Source organism: Coturnix japonica, chromosome 15 (assembly GCF_001577835.2).
Source record: "Coturnix japonica isolate 7356 chromosome 15, Coturnix japonica 2.1, whole genome shotgun sequence".
Lineage (NCBI taxonomy): Eukaryota > Metazoa > Chordata > Aves > Galliformes > Phasianidae > Coturnix > Coturnix japonica.
Genome location: NC_029530.1, coordinates 1,909,477 through 1,930,493, shown reverse-complemented (window position 1 = coordinate 1,930,493; position 21,017 = coordinate 1,909,477). Strand labels below are relative to the sequence as shown.

Genomic DNA, 21,017 nt, shown 5'->3' with positions numbered 1-21,017 from the left:
TTTTCTCAGTAACGAAGTTGCACAGAGCATTTGACATTTGCATGACTGAAAAGCTCCCTGTTGTTCAACCCATTTTACGCAGTGGAAGATGACAACATTAAATGCAGACGTAGCAGCTGCTGGAATTCAAAATCACATTGCGCTTTAAACTGGGATGTTGTTTTTCTGCAACTTTAAAATCAGTCATCAATTCCACCCATGTGGAGGCAGCTACATTAGAGATAACCCAACAACTACAGACCTGCTGGCTACGTCCTCTGTTCTCCCTTTCAGTCTCTAAGAGTCATCATCTATTGCCTGCTTCGATCACAACTGAATCAAGCAACCTGAAAGGCGCCGCAACATTTTGAGTAATGCTGGCTCTCTATCATTCCTCCTTGGGTACAGATGGAAGAAGAATCATATGGTTTGTCTTGAAAGAGACCTTAACAACCATCCAGTTCCAATGATCTGCCATGGGCAGAGTAGCCACCCACTGTATCAGGCTGCCCAGGGCTCCATCTAACTTGGCCTTGAACACCTTCCATCAGTAGGAGAGGTCAGTCCAAAAACAAACACAGGGCATGTTTGGAACAGCAAAATGACAGCCCAGAACCCAGCATCTACACCAAAATGCTTACAAATCAGTCAGCTATGGCTATACTGGATGAAGACTATACCTATGCAGAGGGTCCTCACAAGCAAGATAAATTAACAAGCACATTAATAGCAGCTGTATCAAAGGATTTGCCACATCTGAAGTCTGATTCTGATCTATTCATAGAGAAGTAGAAGTGGATCACAGAGCTGAAAGTCATACTCAGTTTTGGAGTGCTTTGCAATTGCATACAATTAATCAGGAAGTTATCAGGGAAAAATAAAAAGAATTAGGTACAGTTTTCTCTGGAGAAAGTAATTCAAAGTAGGTGATAATTTTGCAAATGAACAGAGAAATGAGGATAAATAGCAATTGTCAATAAAGCTGAAAAAAATGAAAGTGTAACATTAGAACTGACTGCAACAGTGTTTCTCTGGTTTACAGGAAGGGAATATAAAAAGAAATTTACATTTCAGAGTCTCAGTTTTCCTCCAAGCTTTCCCTTCATTTCCTTTACACTGAAATTCCACAGAAGAATGATTTTTCCTTTCCCCTGATGTGTCTCAGGTTTGTACTTACGGCTACATTATGAGATGTTAAATTACACAGTAGAAAGAGCAACAAGGAGAGTAATACACGTTACCTTTATACAGGAGAAGATCATTTACAGAAGAGACAGGTACTAATCAGTGCAACATACCTGAATTTCATAAAATGGAGGTCAGATCTTACAGCCTGCCCTCATCACTCCTCAAGGACACAAGGATAGAAGATGTGCTATCCAGTACTTACACTTCAGGGCAAAGGCGCATTTTCTGGAGTCAGAAAGAGCTTTCCAGCACCAAATGGTCCCAGCAAAAGCCAATGCTGAGCCTGCTGGGCCATGAAAGTTATCTGATGAGATGAGCAGCAGGGCATGCTTCACTCTGCCTAGCAAAGAGCAGCACACCATCGTTTTCTCTGCTCCTTGCATAATTTAATTCTTCAGTCGCTACTGAAAAGCAATGAGACAGGCTGATGAGACTCAGGTCTGCCATTTTAGGAAGATAAAAATAAAGGAGGTTCTCCTGCAGAACTGATTTAGTCTCAGGGAAATTGCATGCTGCTATGGTTATTATACTAAATAACAAGAAAAACAGAGAAAAAAATGCTTGCGTTAACACATCTCCAACCAACAGAGTAAGTAAAGGCTGGTTCCTTTACAATCTACAGACTTGATTTTTATCTTTGTGTTTAAATGGTAGAAATCCTGTTTGTCACTTACATGATTTTTAGCCCAGTTTGCTAAGGAATAATGGTTTGTGGAAGTCTGACACATGCAGAAATACCCTCTGCACTAATCAGCACCTTCTCTGAGGACTGCAAGACCCAACCTGAGTCTACTGGCATGCCTGGCTGTCCCAGCATCAAAGTCAGGCCATGCCTTCGTTTTCTTGTGAACATTTTTCCTCCATTTTCATATATTTTCTCTTGCTCCACACACTGCGTAAGGAAGAAATCTCACTTTGTAAATGATTATGAAACTTGTACATATAACTTCGCTGCATATGAAGCATTATAAAAGCCACTTCCGTTTTAGATTTAATTTCCTGTTGGACACAGTGAGCCAGATGGATCTATTTCAGGGGGAGGATCAGGCTGACACAGGTTTAAAATCAAAGATTATTGGTTTTGTATATTCAAAGCTGGAGTAGCTGAGAGCATAGTGCTCTGTGCAGGTGCTAACACATTCAGGCCTACACTATCCCAGGAGTATCCCAGGAAGGAGTTTACCAAATACTAAGGAAATATGGATATTCTTTTTTATGAGTATCTAGAAATCTTTTCACTTCTCCCTACAACACTAAGAGAGAATAAATGAAAGATATTCAACAAGCATCGAGATGCAATCACTAGAGAATTTTCCTTCTAGATGCAAAAGTTCATTTAAATATGGGAGAAAAGACAAGTCACCAGGAAGAAACACAGAAGCAGGCTTCAGTGGAGCATTGGGCTGCCCAAGTCCCTGTGATGCTGCTGAAAGTCAGAAGCTCAGATCCACAAACCTGGATTCAGAGGACTGTCCACATGACAAGGTTTATATAACAGAGTTTCCCAAACCACTCAGCCATCCATTTCTTTCTGAGCCAAACTTACTCATTGCTTATGTAAATTTTGTGTCAACTGTTTCAGCAGTTAGGCAGCTTAGTATTAGGTTATTTAATAGCTTGGACATGATCAGCTCCTTCTTACCTTACTCTTCACTTCCATCTGTTCCACAGAACCACTTGCAGTTTATCATCATGTTTTGGGATTAACAGCAGAGTCTGCTTTTCCTATTAGAGGTGTGAACAGTACCTAGTCCCTGCTCAGCACCTCTAGTACAGTGTTTGTAATACAAACAACATGGGATCGCACAGACCTCACTGGCTAGCAGACACCAGCAAAGGTATCAAAATCATTTTCACCTGCAGGTTTATGCTTGTCGTAGTCACCAATGGGATTCAGGTTCTTTGCAGATGCAAAATTATGCAGCTATCTGTAACCTCATTTTATATATAGCTGGATGGATAGAAATTTGCCCCACAAGGAATCAGTAAAGCAAATTTTAGTCCTAAAGAGGAGTAACCTTTAGGTTATACAACACTATTTCAATTGGTAATATTTTTAGTCTTATCACTGGCTTCAGTTCAGCATACACAGGAAAGAATGCCACCAATCTTTTCTACAACACAAAGCTTGCTTGAAAATGAGTTAATATAACAAAATACATCTTTATTTACAAAACCTTCACAACCCAGTGGCATTCAAGAGCTGTGAAAAAAGAAAAAATTCAATTTCTAAAAAGACAGTACAGCCCCACTGCCAAATGAAATACAAAGCCAGAGTAAAGAGTCCAAATGAAAAACAACCAATTAACCCTATCACCTCACCAAGAATGCCACAGAGACTAAATGAGAAGCAAACTTCTCCAGTACTGGAGATTTTCCAGCTGTCATGGTGGAGACTTTCCAAAGGAAGAATGAGCTCCTGTGCAACCAACCCACTTTTGCTCTGGTATCTCAGTACTTAGGATGCTAGTATGGGTTGTGGGAAATAGCAATTAGAAACTCTATGTAAACTTGCATGAATTTCAGTTTTTGACACATAAAGTACCTTCATTTGGCCAAATGCACTAATGCAGTTACTATACTTCTAACTACTGGCAGCCTTGATGCTTCTGGATCCAAAGCACTGGTAAATTTGGGTAACTGACTTTGAGAGGAGTAATTGAACTGAGCAGCACGGGGTTCACTGCTGCAGGCATAAAAGCTATTTGAGCATATTATGCCATCTAACCAGTGATACCTGTCACTATCCACACAACATAGCTGACAGCAGAACAGAGGATGGCAGAGTCTATGATTTACTCAGAGAACAGTATTGGGTTTTATATCTTACTGGATTAAAATGAGCACAACTGCTGACTGCATCACAGATGCATTTTTTTTCAGGAACAAAACTCAGCAACTCTCTGATGATTCCACAGAGACCAGCCTACAAGAGAACACCCCTCACAGATATCTCTGCATAGTCTGACACAGCCCAGCATGAACCTGTGTAGGTAGCACTTGCATTTCATATTATCTGAATATTTAAAGAATTTCACAAAAGAGAAAGACCTGGAAGGATCCATTTTCTTCCCTGATCGGTTTATCAGACATAAAAGCCCAGCTGGGAGAGCTTTCATGCTGTGTGTACCAGTGATTCGAATATGACTCCAGCAAACCTGGTTTGAGTCATCCCTTATAAAGTGTGTGGCTCTTGCACTGGCAAGCACTGATTCTCAGGGGTACTCCAGCAAAGACAACTGGATTGCCTGTACAAGTAGCTCTGAAACATAAGCAAAAGGTAGATAATTAAGTTCCACAGCTGCTTTTTCCTACATAGGCTCAGACTCTCCACTCGCTCCTGCTGCAGCTAATGGAAGAGGGAATAGTGGTGGCTTGCACAGCCAGAGAATTTTCCTGCTGAGTGGACTTGGGTGGCATAGACAGAACAAAGGCTTGCACTGGCACTTTCCCTCTCACTGGCATTCTTTAGGCTTGCAGAGAGGAAGGAGGTATCAGGGAGCTGTGGGATTATACAGCATGACTTTTCCCAGTGCTATGCTATTTTGCAGTGAGTATTCAACCCAAGGGAGACATTGGCATCGCAGCAGCCTCTTACACATGCCCTAACATTTAACCCCACAGGGTAAGGTTGAAGCAAAACCTCTAGAGGATCCCAGAAGCTCAACATGTTCCCTTATATTTTGTCTATCTTTCACTCACTGTGTTCAGTTATTTAGATGCGATATCCAAACAATGTGATGAAATAGATAGCCCTCTCCTCCAGCTCTCAGGTACCAAAATACCCCTGCCTGATAAAATCAGTTTTTAAGTAGCAATGCTTAGAGAAGCTGTTTCAAAAATCTCTCCCTCCTTTTATTTTTTTTTCCTTCATTTAGTTTTCTTAATAATTACCCATTCTCTCTGGCTGACATGCAAATCACAGCTCAAATATTAGAAGAATAAATCAGATCAGTGGCAAATGAAAGGGCTTCTAGAAAATGGCTCCACAGGAGGTGGTGAAAGGCTTAAAATACTCAGAAATCCATATTCTCACCTTTTCTACAGACATTCTGCTCATTTCCTTACACATCACTCTTAAGCCCTTGAGAAAACTGTCCACACTGCTCATGATGACAAAGCAGAAACAAGTCTGTTCTCTCCTGCAGTTACCCTTGGACTCTCCTCCAAAGCCAGGAATCAAGGGCGCACTTGAAGAACAACATGTATTAGGCCTACTGATGTTTGTCAAAGATTCTCCAAACGGCTTTTTCTGCTGCAGTGTCTCCCTCTGGACTTTACTTGCTGAGGATGCAAATTCAGGATCTCAGGCTCACCCTTGTCTAGACGACAGATGCATAAAATTATTCAAAAACAAAAGGGCCTGAAAAATGCAGTAATAGGTAGGAAGCTTATGTGGGAGCTCCTCTGGATGGATGATCCATTGGATTTCCTATAAGAAGTGCTGCTGCATTTTCTTTTCATGTATGCCAGTGAAAGGAAAGAAGACCATTCTGCCATAAGACAGGTTCTGCCTCTATCAATGTGACTTTCAGACATTCATACAGTTCCATGGCAGTGTAGCTGTAGGTTTTAGGAAAACCAGACAGATGTCATACATGCATCATATTAAGACTCCATGCTTTTAGCTCCGTGCTCTCAGGGCAGAGACTTGGGGTCAGTGGGAGAATCTCTGGTTTTCATTCTCAAATGCTGAAATTCTCTTGTTTCAGAGGACACTTTTGATCAATAGAACTACAACTAAGTTGGAAGCTGCTCAGTTGTCATTGACTTTCTTCCTTCCTGTTATCCAGAACATTGCATAACCTATTTTTTTGTTCTCTTTTGGTTTGTTAGTTTAAAGTATGTAAAGGAAATGACTCTCAAGTGAAACCCAACAAATGATAATAATAATAATAATAATAATAAAAAAGTGTGCCAAGTACTCTGAGAAAGGAGAGACTGAATACCCATTAGTGAGGTTAGAGAGGGGCATTAATAAAAGAAAGATTAGTTAAACATGACTCATTTCTTTTCCTTCCTTTCATAAATCTTATTATTTCCTTGGAGAACAGCCACGCACTCAGTGCCTGGAACTGCGTTTCTAAATGATGCTCTTGGTTTAGCTACTACCTGCCTTTACTTAAAGAAAACAAATGGCAAATTTGGCAAAAAAAAGAACAAAAACAAAACAGCCCCACCTCCCATATTAAGGCCTTTAAATTAAGCCAGGTTTTCTAGCCCTCTGAAAATGTCTGTTGTTTATATATATGCAACAACAATGCTGCAGTGACAGCCCAATTGTTGCTTTTCCAACTCCAGACAAAGAAACTGAAAGGAACTGAGCAGGAATGTCATAAATGGCTTCTAAATGGCAACAAAACCACCACACCAGCCAAAGATCTTCCTTCCACACCTGTAAACATTGTCTTTATCTGATTACATATTACAGATTACAAAGGATGATTCCACACAAACAAATGTGGATATTACCATGTGTTAATTATGTCAGATGCATGCTAGCATTGGATCATAATCAAATTAAGCATTTATGAGAACTTGTGCGTGGGTAAGAGAAGGTGTGCTTTCATTAATGCAAGGCTGGCAGTCACACAATCTATCCCTATGCATACATGCCTTTGCCTCTCTTTTTGGCAACTGAACTGAAAGTTGCCAGCAATAAATGCTTCTTTTTGACAAATCTGATGTGGACATTCACATGATTCAACTGCAGCCAGTTCCCAACTCTTACTTTTAATACAGCAGTTTGGAACCATTTTCAACCAGCCTCGAGCCGATGAAGGGTAAATAGTCTTTTTAAAAATACTACTGTATCTTTTAAGTATGCAGATTGCCAGGCTGAATTTTAAATGCAATCACTTTGCTTCCAGTACACTCAAAAAATCAGGAGTCAGTCTTGTTGAATCACTCCTCCATACCCAGGACCTGCTATTTCCATCATTTCAAGCCTGTGTGCTGCAATTATGTGAATTGTCCACTTTTTTTCTTTACTTTTTTTTTTTTTTTTCTTCAGCCCCCTCAATGAAATGCATATGCAATATAAAACCCATTTATCAAACTGGAAATTGCTGTTGTATTTAATCTTCCTAAAGAGAGCAAAATCAAATTATGATGTGTAAAGAATGGTAATCTGTGAAATTTAAGGGAATACTCCATACATGTTCCTCCACATCTGCAACAGAACAGGTCGAAGAGGTCTACTGTAGAAGATATGGGTAGGAAGACATGATGTGATCATACATAATGAGAAGATGAAAACTCTCTTAATCTTTGCAGATTGAATGAAATTTAATTACATGCTATATTGATTGTTGTGGATTACTGGAAAGAGACAGTGAAAAGGGAAAAAGGCAATTACAGTGAAATTGTAGTCTGACCCTTCAATTGCTTTTGGCACGAAAGGTTATGATGCAGTTGGAGCATCAAAAATTCTTTATCTTCTATGATAAATCATTAGCAACAGACTTAGATGCAAAACTGATAAGGAGGGAAAAAAAACAGCCAATTAAATGTTGTTGGGTTTTTTTCCCTGCCAAAAAAGGAAAGGAAAAAAAAAAAAAAGAAAGAAAAAGAAAAAAAGAAAAAGTAAAATGAAGACAAAGGAACAAAATACCAAAGTGTCATGTAATTTCAAGAATAATTACTAAGTCTACCCAGCTTTAGTTCACTGTTGACTGACAATAAATGATACTCATCAGTAGAAATTACTTAGCAAAAAATAAATTAAAAGTACCTGGATTGAAGAGCTGCAGCTGGAAAACCTCACAGTTCAAAATAAACCTTATATCCAAAGTCAAAGATTAATAGCTTCCCTAAAGTTTGACCAAGGAAGTTCCAGATGCATTTCACTGCTTTCCTTTCCCACTACATGCTCCAGTTATTTACTCTTCCACCGAACAGCAGCAGCTGAACATAATGGAAGTTTTTGTAGTATGATTTTTTATTTATTTATTTATTTTAATTGATGGAAAACCAAAGCATGAACCAACTGAAAGCCATAGTTCCAGTGTATGTCTGCATGACCGCAGGGATCCACAGCAATTCCTACTCACTCCCATTCTAAAAATTCTTGTTCTGGTGGTAATTGAAAAAATAAGACTTAATTACCAAAAGGATACTTAATATTTGGCTGTACATTGGCTGATCTCAAAACTGAAAGAGTGAAGAGTTTAAAGAAAAAGAAAGGCATTGTGATGTGGACAGATCTATCATAATAAAACCACTGGATTTGACTCAAACTTGCAGGTATTCATATTCCTTATGAATAAAATCTGCCTATCCATGTCTGTCTCCCCCTGTAAAAGTGACTTTGACCCACCTCATTAAGAAGTAACATTCAAGAAGGCATCAGATGACTCTCTAAATTGCAATGAAGTACTGCATAGGATGGCATTGGAGAAACCCTGCTCAACACTGGGATGAAATGGCACAGTTCTGAGTGTTTGTGTAACACCAGTCTTTCAGGAAGGCACTGTAGAGCATTGTCACAGACAGACTCCCTTGAATTTCAGAGCTTCCAGAACAGCATTATGCCCATTAACTAATGAGTCGTGATATTAAAAAGCAACACCACGGAGCTAAACCCAAACACTGATGCTTGATCCTGATGTCACTTACATTGATGCAGTTCTGATGATTTCAGTAGGCTATTTCTAATTGTAAGGAACTGGGGGAGTTGTTATCACAAGATGGAAAAATGAACAAATACTTTAAGGATGAAACTGAGAAACTGAGTTTCTGACCAGAAACTGAGTGATGACCAAATAGTTTAACTGCATTGATAAACTGCTGTGTAATAAACAAATGTCAGAGAGAGATTGAGGGGAAATGGACAAGAAATCTGAACATCTCAGCTTGATTAATTTTCTGTATTTTTCTGTATAAGAACTTTCTAGAATAAGAAACTGCCTACAGTGTTTATTATAACCTGAAGGAGCAATGTGATATTTTAATTAAAGTAATGGCACTTAAAAAAATAAAAGCTTCCTAAATAGTGAAATAGCTTATGAAGAACTTTCTGCTTACTCTGAAGCCACAGTCATTACATGCAATGATGCCTGCCTAGAACATTATGGGCTCCTGCTGATCCTTTGGGGGATGCTATGCTGAGATGAACCCAGAGCTGGTAAAATCCTACCTGAAATCTCACTTGTGAATACCACCAAGAACAAAACAATTCAGAGGAAAAATAAATCATTCAATTGCACTATGATGGATATATTGAATTTGGGAGGAGAATTTTTCTCTTAGAATTTACATTCTTCAAAACTTCTCCAAATTATCATTAGAAAATGCAGCTGCTGAATCTTAGTGTTGACTCTCTTCCTCTAACTTATGAATGCACACTTTTGTGACTAACACCCACCCCTCCACATTCCTGCTCTCTCTTCTCTTTTTACATACATAAATGTGTATGTGAAAGTGGAAGGGGATGCCTGTTCAGTAGCAGTCACTGACACAAACGGCATGTTACTGTAACCACCCAACCTACTTGGATTTACAGGGTCATTCATTCAGAAAGTAATACTATTAGTAATAGTATTAATAGTATATATACTTTATACTAATCCTCCTATTTGTCTGCATTTTGAGACTGCAGTAGCCTTTGTTAAATCAATATTACGAGTAACATTTTCACAAGCAGCCTAGAAGCACATTTGGTATCATTAAAAATATTTACACTGCAAGTTTTATTTGGTGCTCGACACTGAATGCTACTTTTATGTTAAAATCTCTTGTAAAAGTTTGCTCCTTCAGCTTCTTGTGGAAAGCATGGATGTATTTAATCACATACTTATTTGATGTCCTACATTTAGAACTTTATGAATCTATGCAAATGCAAACAGACTTCCTTGAAAGAATTAGTTCCTATATGAAACGTTATCTGTCCCTTGGCAACTGCTATGGCTTAGCCTGTTCTAACTAGTACAAAAGGTTTCTTTGCTTACCTAACAAGATTTTTCAAGGCTAGTGAATTAAAACGGAATGTAACAAAAGGAATTAGTGGATGCTTCCTTTCCTCTCCAAAGATAATACAAAATTTAAATGGCAAAGTCATTAAAGAAACATATGGGAGCAACGCTTGAAACGACTATTAAAAGTACACAGCATAAGAACTGGGTAGAGTGCTTTTTAAGTAATTATGAGACCAAATATGCAACTTCCAGCTAAAAAATTGATGTGTATTTGCCATAAAAACACATACCCACGCAGAGTTTGCATATTCAGGGAAACTGTAAAACCTGGCACAGCTTATCAGGACTTCCATCAATCCTTACACCCATGAACTCTGCAGCCTCCTTAACTTTCTACTTCAAAAGTCCTGACTTTGACCCAAGAGTGTGAGGGGGTGCCTTCACACCCCTCTCCAACAAACCCCTACAGCCTATAGCACCCACCCAGGACAGCTGATCACCATGGGACCAGCACCTCACCCCCCACCCAGCCCTCCGTACCATTTAGCTGGTTGTAGACCACTTCCTCCAGGTGGTCCAGGCGCTGCAGGATGGACTCCCTATCAGCCAAGCTGCCCACCTTGGCTCCTCGACTCCTGACACGTCGATCAGCACTCCGGACAATCTGCACCAGCTCCTGTGAACGATCCTGAATCCTGCAGTAGACGGAGAAGAGGATGATTCCCACGAAGACCAAGATATTGACCGTCAACAAAGTTTTAATTTTCCGTGCCACCGCCATGAGAGCCGTGGGCGATGGGGGCACATCAAGGCGAGGCGGCCTCGCGGCCACCCGGCGCCGGGGCGCGGCGGGGCGCGGATATGAGCGGAGCTGTCCTTCAGCACCACCGCGCCGCTCCCCGCCCGCCGGCGTCCGCCTTCGCCCCGCGGGGCCCACGCGGCGTTGGGGTGGGCGGCATCGGGGGCACCGCGGAGCCGTATCTGGCTGCCCGCTGCCGAGCCGCCTCCTTTTCCTCTTCTCTCCTCTTCTCTCCTCTCCTCTCCTCCACCGGCGGCTCCCGCTCGCCCGCCCTCGCTCTCTCTCCGCCGCCCCAAACGCAGAGCGCCGGTGCGGAGTGACGTGCTCCGGGGGATCTCATCTACATGCACACGGTGGAGCCGTGCCGTGCCGTGGCCGCGCCGCCCTCCAGCCTCGCCCGCTGTTCCCCTGCCGCTGGTTTTCGGAGAGATGGATGGGTGAGTGAGACACGGGCGTTGCGTGGTTTTCTCCACCAGTGGCCATTTTCTCTCTGATGTCCACCTAAAGGGCCCGTATCCCACCCAAGCAAAACTGCAGGCAGCTCCTGGGAAAGTACAGGACCAAGTCTTCTCTTGCCTATGGCTGCACCCCTGTGACCCACCTGTCTTGCTGCTAGAAATGTATTGAATCAAACTGACATGCATCTAGCAAGAGGGAGAGCTGCTGATGCACTCGGTTCCATGGGTTTCCCAGCAGCCTAAGTGCAACCTTGGCTTGTGATCCTACCTGGAAGTGAAGTGTCTGGGACCACTTCCATATGCAAAAGAAGTTCTTGCCAAGCATATACAAGTGGAGAGAAGCAGCCTAGGCCCTTATAATTAAACACACACACAACAACAACTGATGAACTCTCCAGATCACCTAGCCAGCCACCTATGGACACAAGGTAGAGTTCAGCCCTTTCAAACTGGCAGCTTCTGCATTCAGTGGTCCTACTTGTACACCATCCCACTTAGAGATTCTGCAGGACCATTTCCCATGAGTAGTTACGTTTCTACAAAGGTCGGTTACTTTCTACAGTTCTGTACTCTCCAATACACTGAAGTCTCAATATCTAAATCCGGGGTCAGACATTGTTTCCCCGAAGCCATACTGAAACTCACAGTCAGCTCAGTAGAAGTAGCTCTGAACCTGCAATTTTCTACTGTCTTGATCATTTTAATACTGTTGTTATTGCAAGTCTGTCATAGCATTACACTTTCCTGGCAAATACCAATTTGAATGCTTATTGAACTAATGCTCAAGTGCAGCTTGTTAGGTACCTCCACAGCATTTAATATATTATAGCAACACCTGCTGGTCTTTATATGGTTAAGAATCTGTTAGTTCAGTTTTAGATTATAAACTCCAAATTCACAAGTTGCCCAGAAGAATTCAGTTTGGATTCTGACTCATCTGCTTGTAGTTTATCCCCAGAGCTGAAAACCACTTTCCACTATCACAAAGAGTTTACCAGTTGATGTTTACATTCGCATCACTGCAGTTTTACATGGGCTCTTTCAAAGGCAGGATTTTGTTTGTGATGTGATTTGGGTCAAAATTTTCTTTCACTAAGCAAATGTTTTTATATGGTCACTTAGAATAGCCTACAGCATATACAGAAGCACATGTGAGCATGCTTACATGGCTGCAACCTTACCTAACACCATTCAAATAATTGCTAGCTCTTAAAGATCTCTGTTCACTCAAGAAGCTCAAAGCAATTTACAGACAACATACTATTAGAACTGACTGAAGGATGGCAGTAGTGATTTGGAAAACTTTCAAGTTCAGAAAACATGTTTTCTTTTTGCATTGGAACAAAGCCAGAAAGCTTTGAAATATTCTCAGAGATAGCACTGAGTTGAAACCATTGTTACCTGGTCGCAAGGGTAAGGTTCCAATTTTTCCTTAGAAAGGCCTGTTTTGCCCGAAGAAAAATAGATCAAAACCAGTATATGCAACATCTAGTTTTCAATAAAAATGCTTCTGTTGAAAACATACTAATCAACTCTGATTGCAGACCCATCTTACAAATGGGAAACATAGAAAGGCACTGGTAATTTGCCCCAAATCAATGCAACAAGCCAGAGGCAAATCTGGGATCCCATTCCGAATTGCAAATCCAGCTCTCTCTCTCTCTCTACTAAGCTATTATTCTCTCTCATTGATTTTTACTCCTACTCGTCTCCATAGGGCTCATGTTTTCACTCATACCAACCAAGATGAATAGGAAGCTGCTAGAAAGAAACACCAAGATCCTATGTATTTGAATGACAGTCTATACTTGCTCATGCTCTGCTTTCACTGTCCTCAGTCAAAATAAGCATCTGGATGAAGAACAGCTGATTGATGTTAAGAAGCCAGAGGTAAAGATTCTGAAACAAAACATTCTAAAGAAGATATCAGATAGAGGTTTCTTCCCTCACATAGTAAAGATGGTCTGTTGCCTTGGGGCACTCCTGAGCTGTTACTGTACTGTCAAGTAGTTAAAGTTAATGATAACAGGAGAAAAACAACCACCATCACCACCACGCTTTTGTTTGCCTCTATGAAACTCTGCTTGCTCTTCCAGAATGCTGATCTTGCAACAGTTATCTTTGCTTCTGTTGACCCTTGGTTACTGCAGTACATACCAGCTTGGCATGGAGATGTTTGTATAGAGGGAAACAATTGCTTCTGCATTTACAGTCCTGCTGTGCTCAGCTCCTGAGGTCAGAGAAGGTAAATTTCACTTTAAATAATAAAGAACTAAAAGATTTTGAAAAGATCCTACAGTAAAGCATCAGTCCTGCAGCCATAGTCTTATCTGCGGAGCCCAGTATAGAACTAGTAACAACAATATAACTCCACCCCAAGTCCATTTAGAGCAAGGGAAGATCTTAGCCTCAACTGATACAGATTTCAATTCTTCCTCAAAAGTGGGCAGAAAAAGTTACTCAAGATAACCACGTCAGACTCTCCTGCAAAGAACCTTAAAAGTTTCCCAACTTTAATAAAGCTTAGACTCAAAACAATAAAATATTAAAGTGAATAACCAGAATATCACTCCCGATAACTTCTCCAGAAGGACATAAGGAGGCTGATTTACCATATCTAAAGAGAATACCTTTCTGATCATTCTACTGCACAATATGAGACTTTTGCAAGAATGAATAAGAGAGACTTTGATGTCTGAAGTGTTTGAATGCTAGCTTTAATGAGAAAAAAGGTAAAGAACAAAATATGATGCCAGTGATGATCTGTAACTACAGATTCCAGCTGTATCTGTTCGTGCACATTAGCATCAACTACCATTTCCCTAATGAAATCCCAAATGAATTTGCAAGCCAATCACTTAGAATTTTAATATAAACTAATATTTTATGTCTTAGGTAGTTACCTAGAAGAAGCACAGTAATGAATATATCAGGAATCGAAAAAGTGTTAAATTACCCAGACATACAGAACTGAGGCCCCCATTCTGCTGCGAGGAGGTACTGCGGCACACTGAATAACTGCAATAGTGTTTGTGCAATCTCATTCTTGCACAGTTCCAATAGATTTTAGAAGGAGGGATTTGAAAATTCATGTTTGGAAAATCAAATGGGATGGCTTAAAATCTCTGCATACCTTTCAGAAATCAAGTGGATGCATATATTCTTTTAATTTTGGCGATATTGCTTCCCTATCTAATCCAGGTGAGAAGTGAGAATAGTTTACTGCTATAAGTGCATTGAACTCAGTAGTGTATGTTCATATTTGGCTATCATCAGCAGAGTCCCATTCCTGCCATGAGATGCAGGCTCATGGACTTCACCCAGTCAGACCCACTTGTAGGAAAAGAACCTCATACAATATTCATTGACTTCCTTGTCTGTGCCTTCATGCACATTATTAAGAGATCCACAGCCCTCCAGCAAAATCTTCACAACAAAATTAAGAAACACAGCCAGTCATCATGTCAAAGTCATAGGAGATTGAATATTCTAAGTGCAGCAGCACAGGGGTAAATTAGTATTGTTGCCATCTGACCCCAGAGCTGCACCCAATGCTGGCTTCAAACAATAAAAATAATGAGATTTTTAGATTCCATTTATTTCAAAACAACAACCGGCAGCTTGAAAAAACAAAACATGTTTTGGCAAATAAAGTTAACACTGACATTTTTAGCAAAGACTAGCTGATATAGTGGCTTGTCATTGGGTGAATCTGAAGAATCACAGCTGCCCCTGAGGTATTACGTTTTCAGTAGGAACAATGCATGTGTGAGTAATAAAGAACATTTAGTTTAGTTTTTATCTGGCTTTGTCAGAGATGTTCAGTATACTTAAGAAGGAATCAAACCATTTCTAGCATTAAAGTCTTCAATGTATTTTCTTAAATATAGAGTCTTAAATAAAAAGTTGATTCATGGTGAAATTCCATCCTGAATACTGTGCCACTGGGCACCCTTAGCAGGTGGATGTATGATCAACTACAGTCCAAAAACAGAAAAATATGGAAAGCCATCAGATTTGTTGCATGACATGGAAAGAGAAACATGGTGTGGGGAGCTGCAAGCAGCAACACGTAGGCAGGACATGCACACTCAAAACCCTTTAAGCTGTAGATGGCTAGGAAGAAAATCTCTATTATTCATTAATTCTATGGAGAGCAGATAGATTAAGCATTTTTCCTCTTAATTAATCTTGCTTTGGGCTACAAAGTTAAAGAGCTTCATTTATTTATATATTTATGTGTTTTAAGGGAAATGTGTTTCTCACCAAAAATGCTCCTCAGTAAAATCACAGCCTTAAAGCTTCTGGCCAAGCATTTCAGACTGCATATGTCATTAATCACTACATTATGGCATATAATTGTAGACACAGAACACTTACTGCTTTTTATACTGAGCATAGGGAGATGTTCTGTGTCTGCTTTTATATTCCCAAGCAAAGACATTAATACCAGCCTTAAAGGACAGATCACATTCCACCTATAAAGGTATAAAGGAAACATGAAATGGAAAGGATCAAGACTGTAGTTTTCTTTATGCTATTTCTTATCATACATTATACTCAACATGTGTCCAATTGTATCAGCTCAGAATATTTCATGACATTAAATCCTTTTATGTCCATCCAGCTGCTTTTGATTTACATAAACCAGAGATGAGCAACAGACAGTGCAGGCAGCCCAGAGCCGAGTAGTGTTTTTGTTGGTGCTGGCTATTGCCCTCTGTCACCCAGGCACACAACCCCTGGGAGGACACACCTACACCAAGCTTAGCAGGGACCTCCATCAGCTTAAAATATAGGGATTTCAGCTGCTGCTTAGCAGGGACATTGCACTGAGCAAGCCTAATGCTTGTTAACATGCTTTATTCAATACAATTGGTAAGGTACCCTGCCAGACTAAATACTAAAGGGTAGCTCAGGTGATAGACAAAGGTTATTCAACTTTTGACAAAAGGTTAGGGGAATTCTCTTGGAAACAGTAATTGTCTGTCAAATGGAATACTGCAACTTCTTGAACACGGGAAAGAAGAAACCACAGCGTGAATTGGATTAGGTCAAGAGGAAACTAGAAGTGGGTAGGTTAATATAGAGGAACTTAATGAACTTACCTCTAGGATTCTAGGGTAGACTGGACAGAAAACAAAGGATAAAAGTGAGTGGATAAACCCTCGAATTAATTTGAAGTGTCTGCAGCTAAAACAACTGAAGCTGTTTTCCTTCTTTTAAAAACTTTGGTGGTCAGTAGATGGATTGGGAATTTCTTACAGCAAAGAAAGACCACAGAGGACTTAGCACAGATTGTTTTCCTGCAAGAGCACAAGTGAACTGACAAAGTTTCACAGGAAGAATAAAATATCTGCAGAAGTGGTAACATTTGCTACCACAAGAAAACAGACTCTGAACTAATATATTTTCCCACAGATCCAGAACCTGATATAAATACAGTATCATCATCAGCTAATTTGAGTTAATTGCCAGCCAAAGAAACCAATCTGCAAGGCTGCTTGCAGGAAATAATATTTAGGGAGCCTACAGAATGGTCAAACCTGCTGCTAACGTATCATTTCAAACACAAATGAGTTCTGGATCTGAGATTAAGAGAAGACTTTCAGTACAAACTGGTAAATCAAGCTGGCAGTAGCAGCAAAAAATAACATTTACAGAAATGGGTCTTAGCGGTAGTTTAAACTAGACACAAGCACAACTACTGATTACTATCAAATTCATTCTATTGATTAATTCTGTAGTCTGTATCTCACATCACCCTTTTCCCCTGAGGCATTTTCCCAAATGTTTTTGTTCTCAGTGCTCAAATAGAGCATTTATCTAGTATGGCACCCTGGTCTTGGCTGGGAGAGGGACGTGCTTCCATCTGACATATAACACACAGGCAAGACAGATAGTAATGGGCATCAGTGATAAGAATAGCACATCTTTATAACATTCACTCTATGTATGACATAAATGAATACATCAGACTACTCTTAAAATAGCCTAGTCTAAAATTAGTTAAGAGAATACTGCCATGTAATACTGTAACACTACAGCAACTGGAAGAGTGGGGTATAAAGACCTGATTTAGTGTGGAAAGCCCGTCTTGAAAGTGTAAATTCATCACCACTAATTGTGCATTGCACCAGTATGAATTTAAACAAGAAAACAGAACAACAGAATTGTGATGGCTATGTTGAAAAGCAGAGTTTTGTAGCTGAGAGTTTTCTCTATCAAATAGTGTTATTGTGCTGTTTGTATCTGTTGTGTGTAAATTAGTTTTCTTGCACATCTGCAGTCTCTCTTCCAAAGTTTTCCCTTTTTAAATTTAATAGGAACCAGCACACTTCAAAATAACCCACTTTGATTTGGAGTTTCATGAAAAAGAAGCTTAAAAATCAATACATCTTTAGTGAGGGACATGAAGCCATGTACTTCAGGCAGGCCAGGAACTGACCCATTTTTATCAACTCATTTGAAAAATAACTTTGTTTGCATGTGTTTCATTATTCAGCAATGCTTCCAAAAATGTAATTACAGAAAATATCTATTTCCCTAAAAGAAATGCATTGAAATGCTCAAAATATTAGGAGATCGGGACATAATGTTATACAAAAACAGGAATCCTTGACAAAAGAGTAATGCTTTGAAAAGATAAAGGGAAGATCAATACATTCTGTCTTTATAGACTCTCATCTTGGATTCTCCTGTAGTCTCAAGTCAAAGCCTACTTTTGTCTGTAGTCTAACAAAGGGTATTGGTGTTAGGAAACGTACAGTAGCTATTTCTTTATGCTCCCTGATAACTTGTCATTTATAATCAGTCTGAAATTCAAAACAGCTTTTTCTTTACCTGCCCGAATCCCTTTGTAGAACAGCTCACAACAGGCTGCAGCATGGTTCCTTGTTTTCTTGCACTGAAAAGGTTGTTTCCTTTGTTCGGTTGTTCCCAATGTGGCTGTCTAAATGCACTGCCAACAATGGCCAGAGCAGAAAGCTGGGTGAACAATAAACCTGTTTAGCTGATGTAAGAGGTATTGCTGTAATACTCTGTACAATAAAATTAAATATAAATTACATATTGAACAGAAAAATATACCCAAAACTTCAGGTGAGGATGTGGGAAATCAGCCCCCATTCACCAAAACTTCTAATGTTAGGAAAGTATTTACCTTAGCTAAAGATCTCGCATTCACTCTTCTACTGCATAACAGCCATAGTTTCTTCCTTATAAAAATAAGGATTTCGTGTTCAGAGAAGGGAGAAAGCAATGTGAGGCAACAGAACCTTAATGAACACAGTTCCTCACCAAGAGCCAAAGCTACAGAAAGAAACTGCCTTTCAGAACACTGCACTCAGATCTGTATGCTGGGACAAGGGGCTGAGGGATGACAGAGATTTTCAAATGAGACCTTCTAATTCTGGGTCCCAACCTCCTGCCACCCAATGCAGACACCATGAAGCGTGACTTGCAGAAGGTGCTGAACCCTCACAGCTCTTCCAGTGCAAAGGGAGAGCTGGCACATCGGCACAGAGGGCACGCTGTCTCACAGCAAGCAGCTGAAAGCTGAGGCATCCAAACACAAAGGTCGTGCCTGGAGATTCAGCTTAGCAGCCTACTGTGTACTGCTACTGAAAGTTATGGAAGGGAAATGCAAAGTAGCACTCTTCAGGGCAAGTGCAAACCACAGCTGCATAGCAATTCAAGAACAAAGCTGGTTATCTGTCTCAGAAGTACCTAGACGTGACAGAAACTGCTTGTATATAAAGAAACACTGTTGCTTTATTTCTCTACATAATTATCTGTATTTAAGATGTGTCTGTTTACAAGAAGTCAAGCAGGATGGAAAAGGAAGTACAAAATCACACTCACTTCTTCCACAGTGACTTAAATTACCTTCCCTGGAAACACAGAGTCCCTGTAACATTATTTGGTGTCTTAGTCATGAAAGCTTTATGGAGTCCTTCAGCAAGGTGCGCTGTACTGCTGTTATTTCTGCTTGTAATCGTTGTAAGCTTCTCTTCTGCAGTTGAACAGCACTGATATTCAGCACTGTTTCAACTATTTCTGAAGAAATTTAGGAATTTGGGACAGCCAGAAGTTTGAAAATCCACTTCTGTACTGGCTCTGATTACAAAATCTCAGCACTTTCAGAAACCCATGAAATTAGAAAATGGATTTTTCTAATCTGAAAGATGGGCCAAGGCTTTCTCTTGCTTGCTTCCATTAACTCCAGCTAAGGAACACAGTGTGCTTACACCATCCAGAGGGCAGGTAGTGAGCCTGGTACAACACCTGAAGTCTCAAACTGTTTCTTCAGCAGAGGCTGTAAATCAGCCAGTTGCTTTATCCTGACATAATTACATTCATTATGTGTGTTAGAGCTGATAAAGAAGTAGCTGGCAGGATAACAGAGTAAATGATGCCCACAACCAGCCTTCAGCTTGCAAGCACAAAAAATCACCCTTGGAAACTCAGAAATCCACTAGATTAAAGCCTAAGTTCTTGATAAGGAAGCAGATGAATACTTGGAAGAAATGCTAAAAAAGACAAAATGCTTTCTCTGCAGACAATAAAATGCTATGAGGAATGAAATCCATTTCTTATCTTCCAATGCATTTTTTAGTCTGGATGCTATTAGCACAGCATTCCTCTCATCATTTGTAAATGTCATTTAGAAATCCTTGCACAATTGTTCTCTGCAGAGTAGATTGTAAAGTCCAGTCTTCCTTCTTTCAGCTTATAGACCACGCTCTGTGTTTAATAAGGATGCCGCATATCGTGCTTTTTCCCTTTATGCTTCAGTAGCTATGACTTGTCCCTCAGTACCCAATGAACCACACTGCCCACCAACTCCAGTGAAGTTTTTTTGTAGATATTTTAGTAGACGATACCCAATTCTGAAATGCTGCTTGGAATTTCTAAGGAGGAAACAGAACTCTCCCTGTTGAATTAATTTCCTCTAATTCACACTGTATGTCCTTCTTCAGTGCTTGTGTTCAAAGCAAGGATGTCTTAAATAATGTCAGACTCGCTTTAGATTTTGCAACATACTGTTAGCTGTGTTTCCCATTCTTTAATGAATCTTTTGTTCTGTAATCACGTCATACAAGGGCATGAAAATACAACGGAGGAAAAAGGGAGAGAAGGAATCAAGTCCAGTGCCAAAATCAAACAAAAGTGAGCTCCTACCTTATTACTGTCAATTCAGAGCTAAAACAACAGGAAATCTCTTAAGAAGTACCACTCATAACTTCCTCAAAACAGAACAATATATCAGCACCCTCAGTATTGCTATCAGTATCGTTTATCAGCAGCTGGGTAGGCAGGCTGTTCCCAAATGCTACTTGCACCATGCTAATCATGCATGTAGTAAGTTGACGTTAGGACCTCTATCCATGCTGCAGTGAGCACAGTCCCAGCCAACCGAGTGGCTCTCCCATAGCATGCTCTGCATCTGGTGCAACTTCAAAGTAAATAAGACTGCAGCCCAATGCAGAGAAGGATGCCACATTTGCCAAAACATTAATGTGTGTTATGTTCCACTGTGAACTGAAAACATTTCCTAATCTATTGCCTAATTCAAACAAACTAAATTAGTATAATTGGAGAGCTGTGTTTACGAATACAAAGCATAAAAAGAGGCAGCACATATTGTCTTGTTGTCATTCCTATCAGGCAGCAATG

General features: G+C 40.1%; 1 protein-coding gene across 3 annotated transcripts in view; it reads right to left on the bottom strand.

Moving 5' to 3' along the window:
• Positions 1-21,017, bottom strand: part of GALNT9 (polypeptide N-acetylgalactosaminyltransferase 9) — a 297,062-nt gene that overhangs the window by 95,725 nt on the left and 180,320 nt on the right. The window contains exon 1 of one of the 3 annotated variants that reach the window (XM_015877660.2): positions 10,623-11,176. The exons of 1 other annotated variant lie outside the window; for it this stretch is intronic. In XM_015877660.2, coding sequence (XP_015733146.1) covers positions 10,623-10,863 — 241 coding nt within the window. In that variant the 5' untranslated portion in view covers positions 10,864-11,176. Of the gene's footprint in view, positions 1-10,622; positions 11,177-21,017 lie in introns of those variants that run through there. One more of the 3 variants, XM_032447875.1, reaches the window with a different exon arrangement.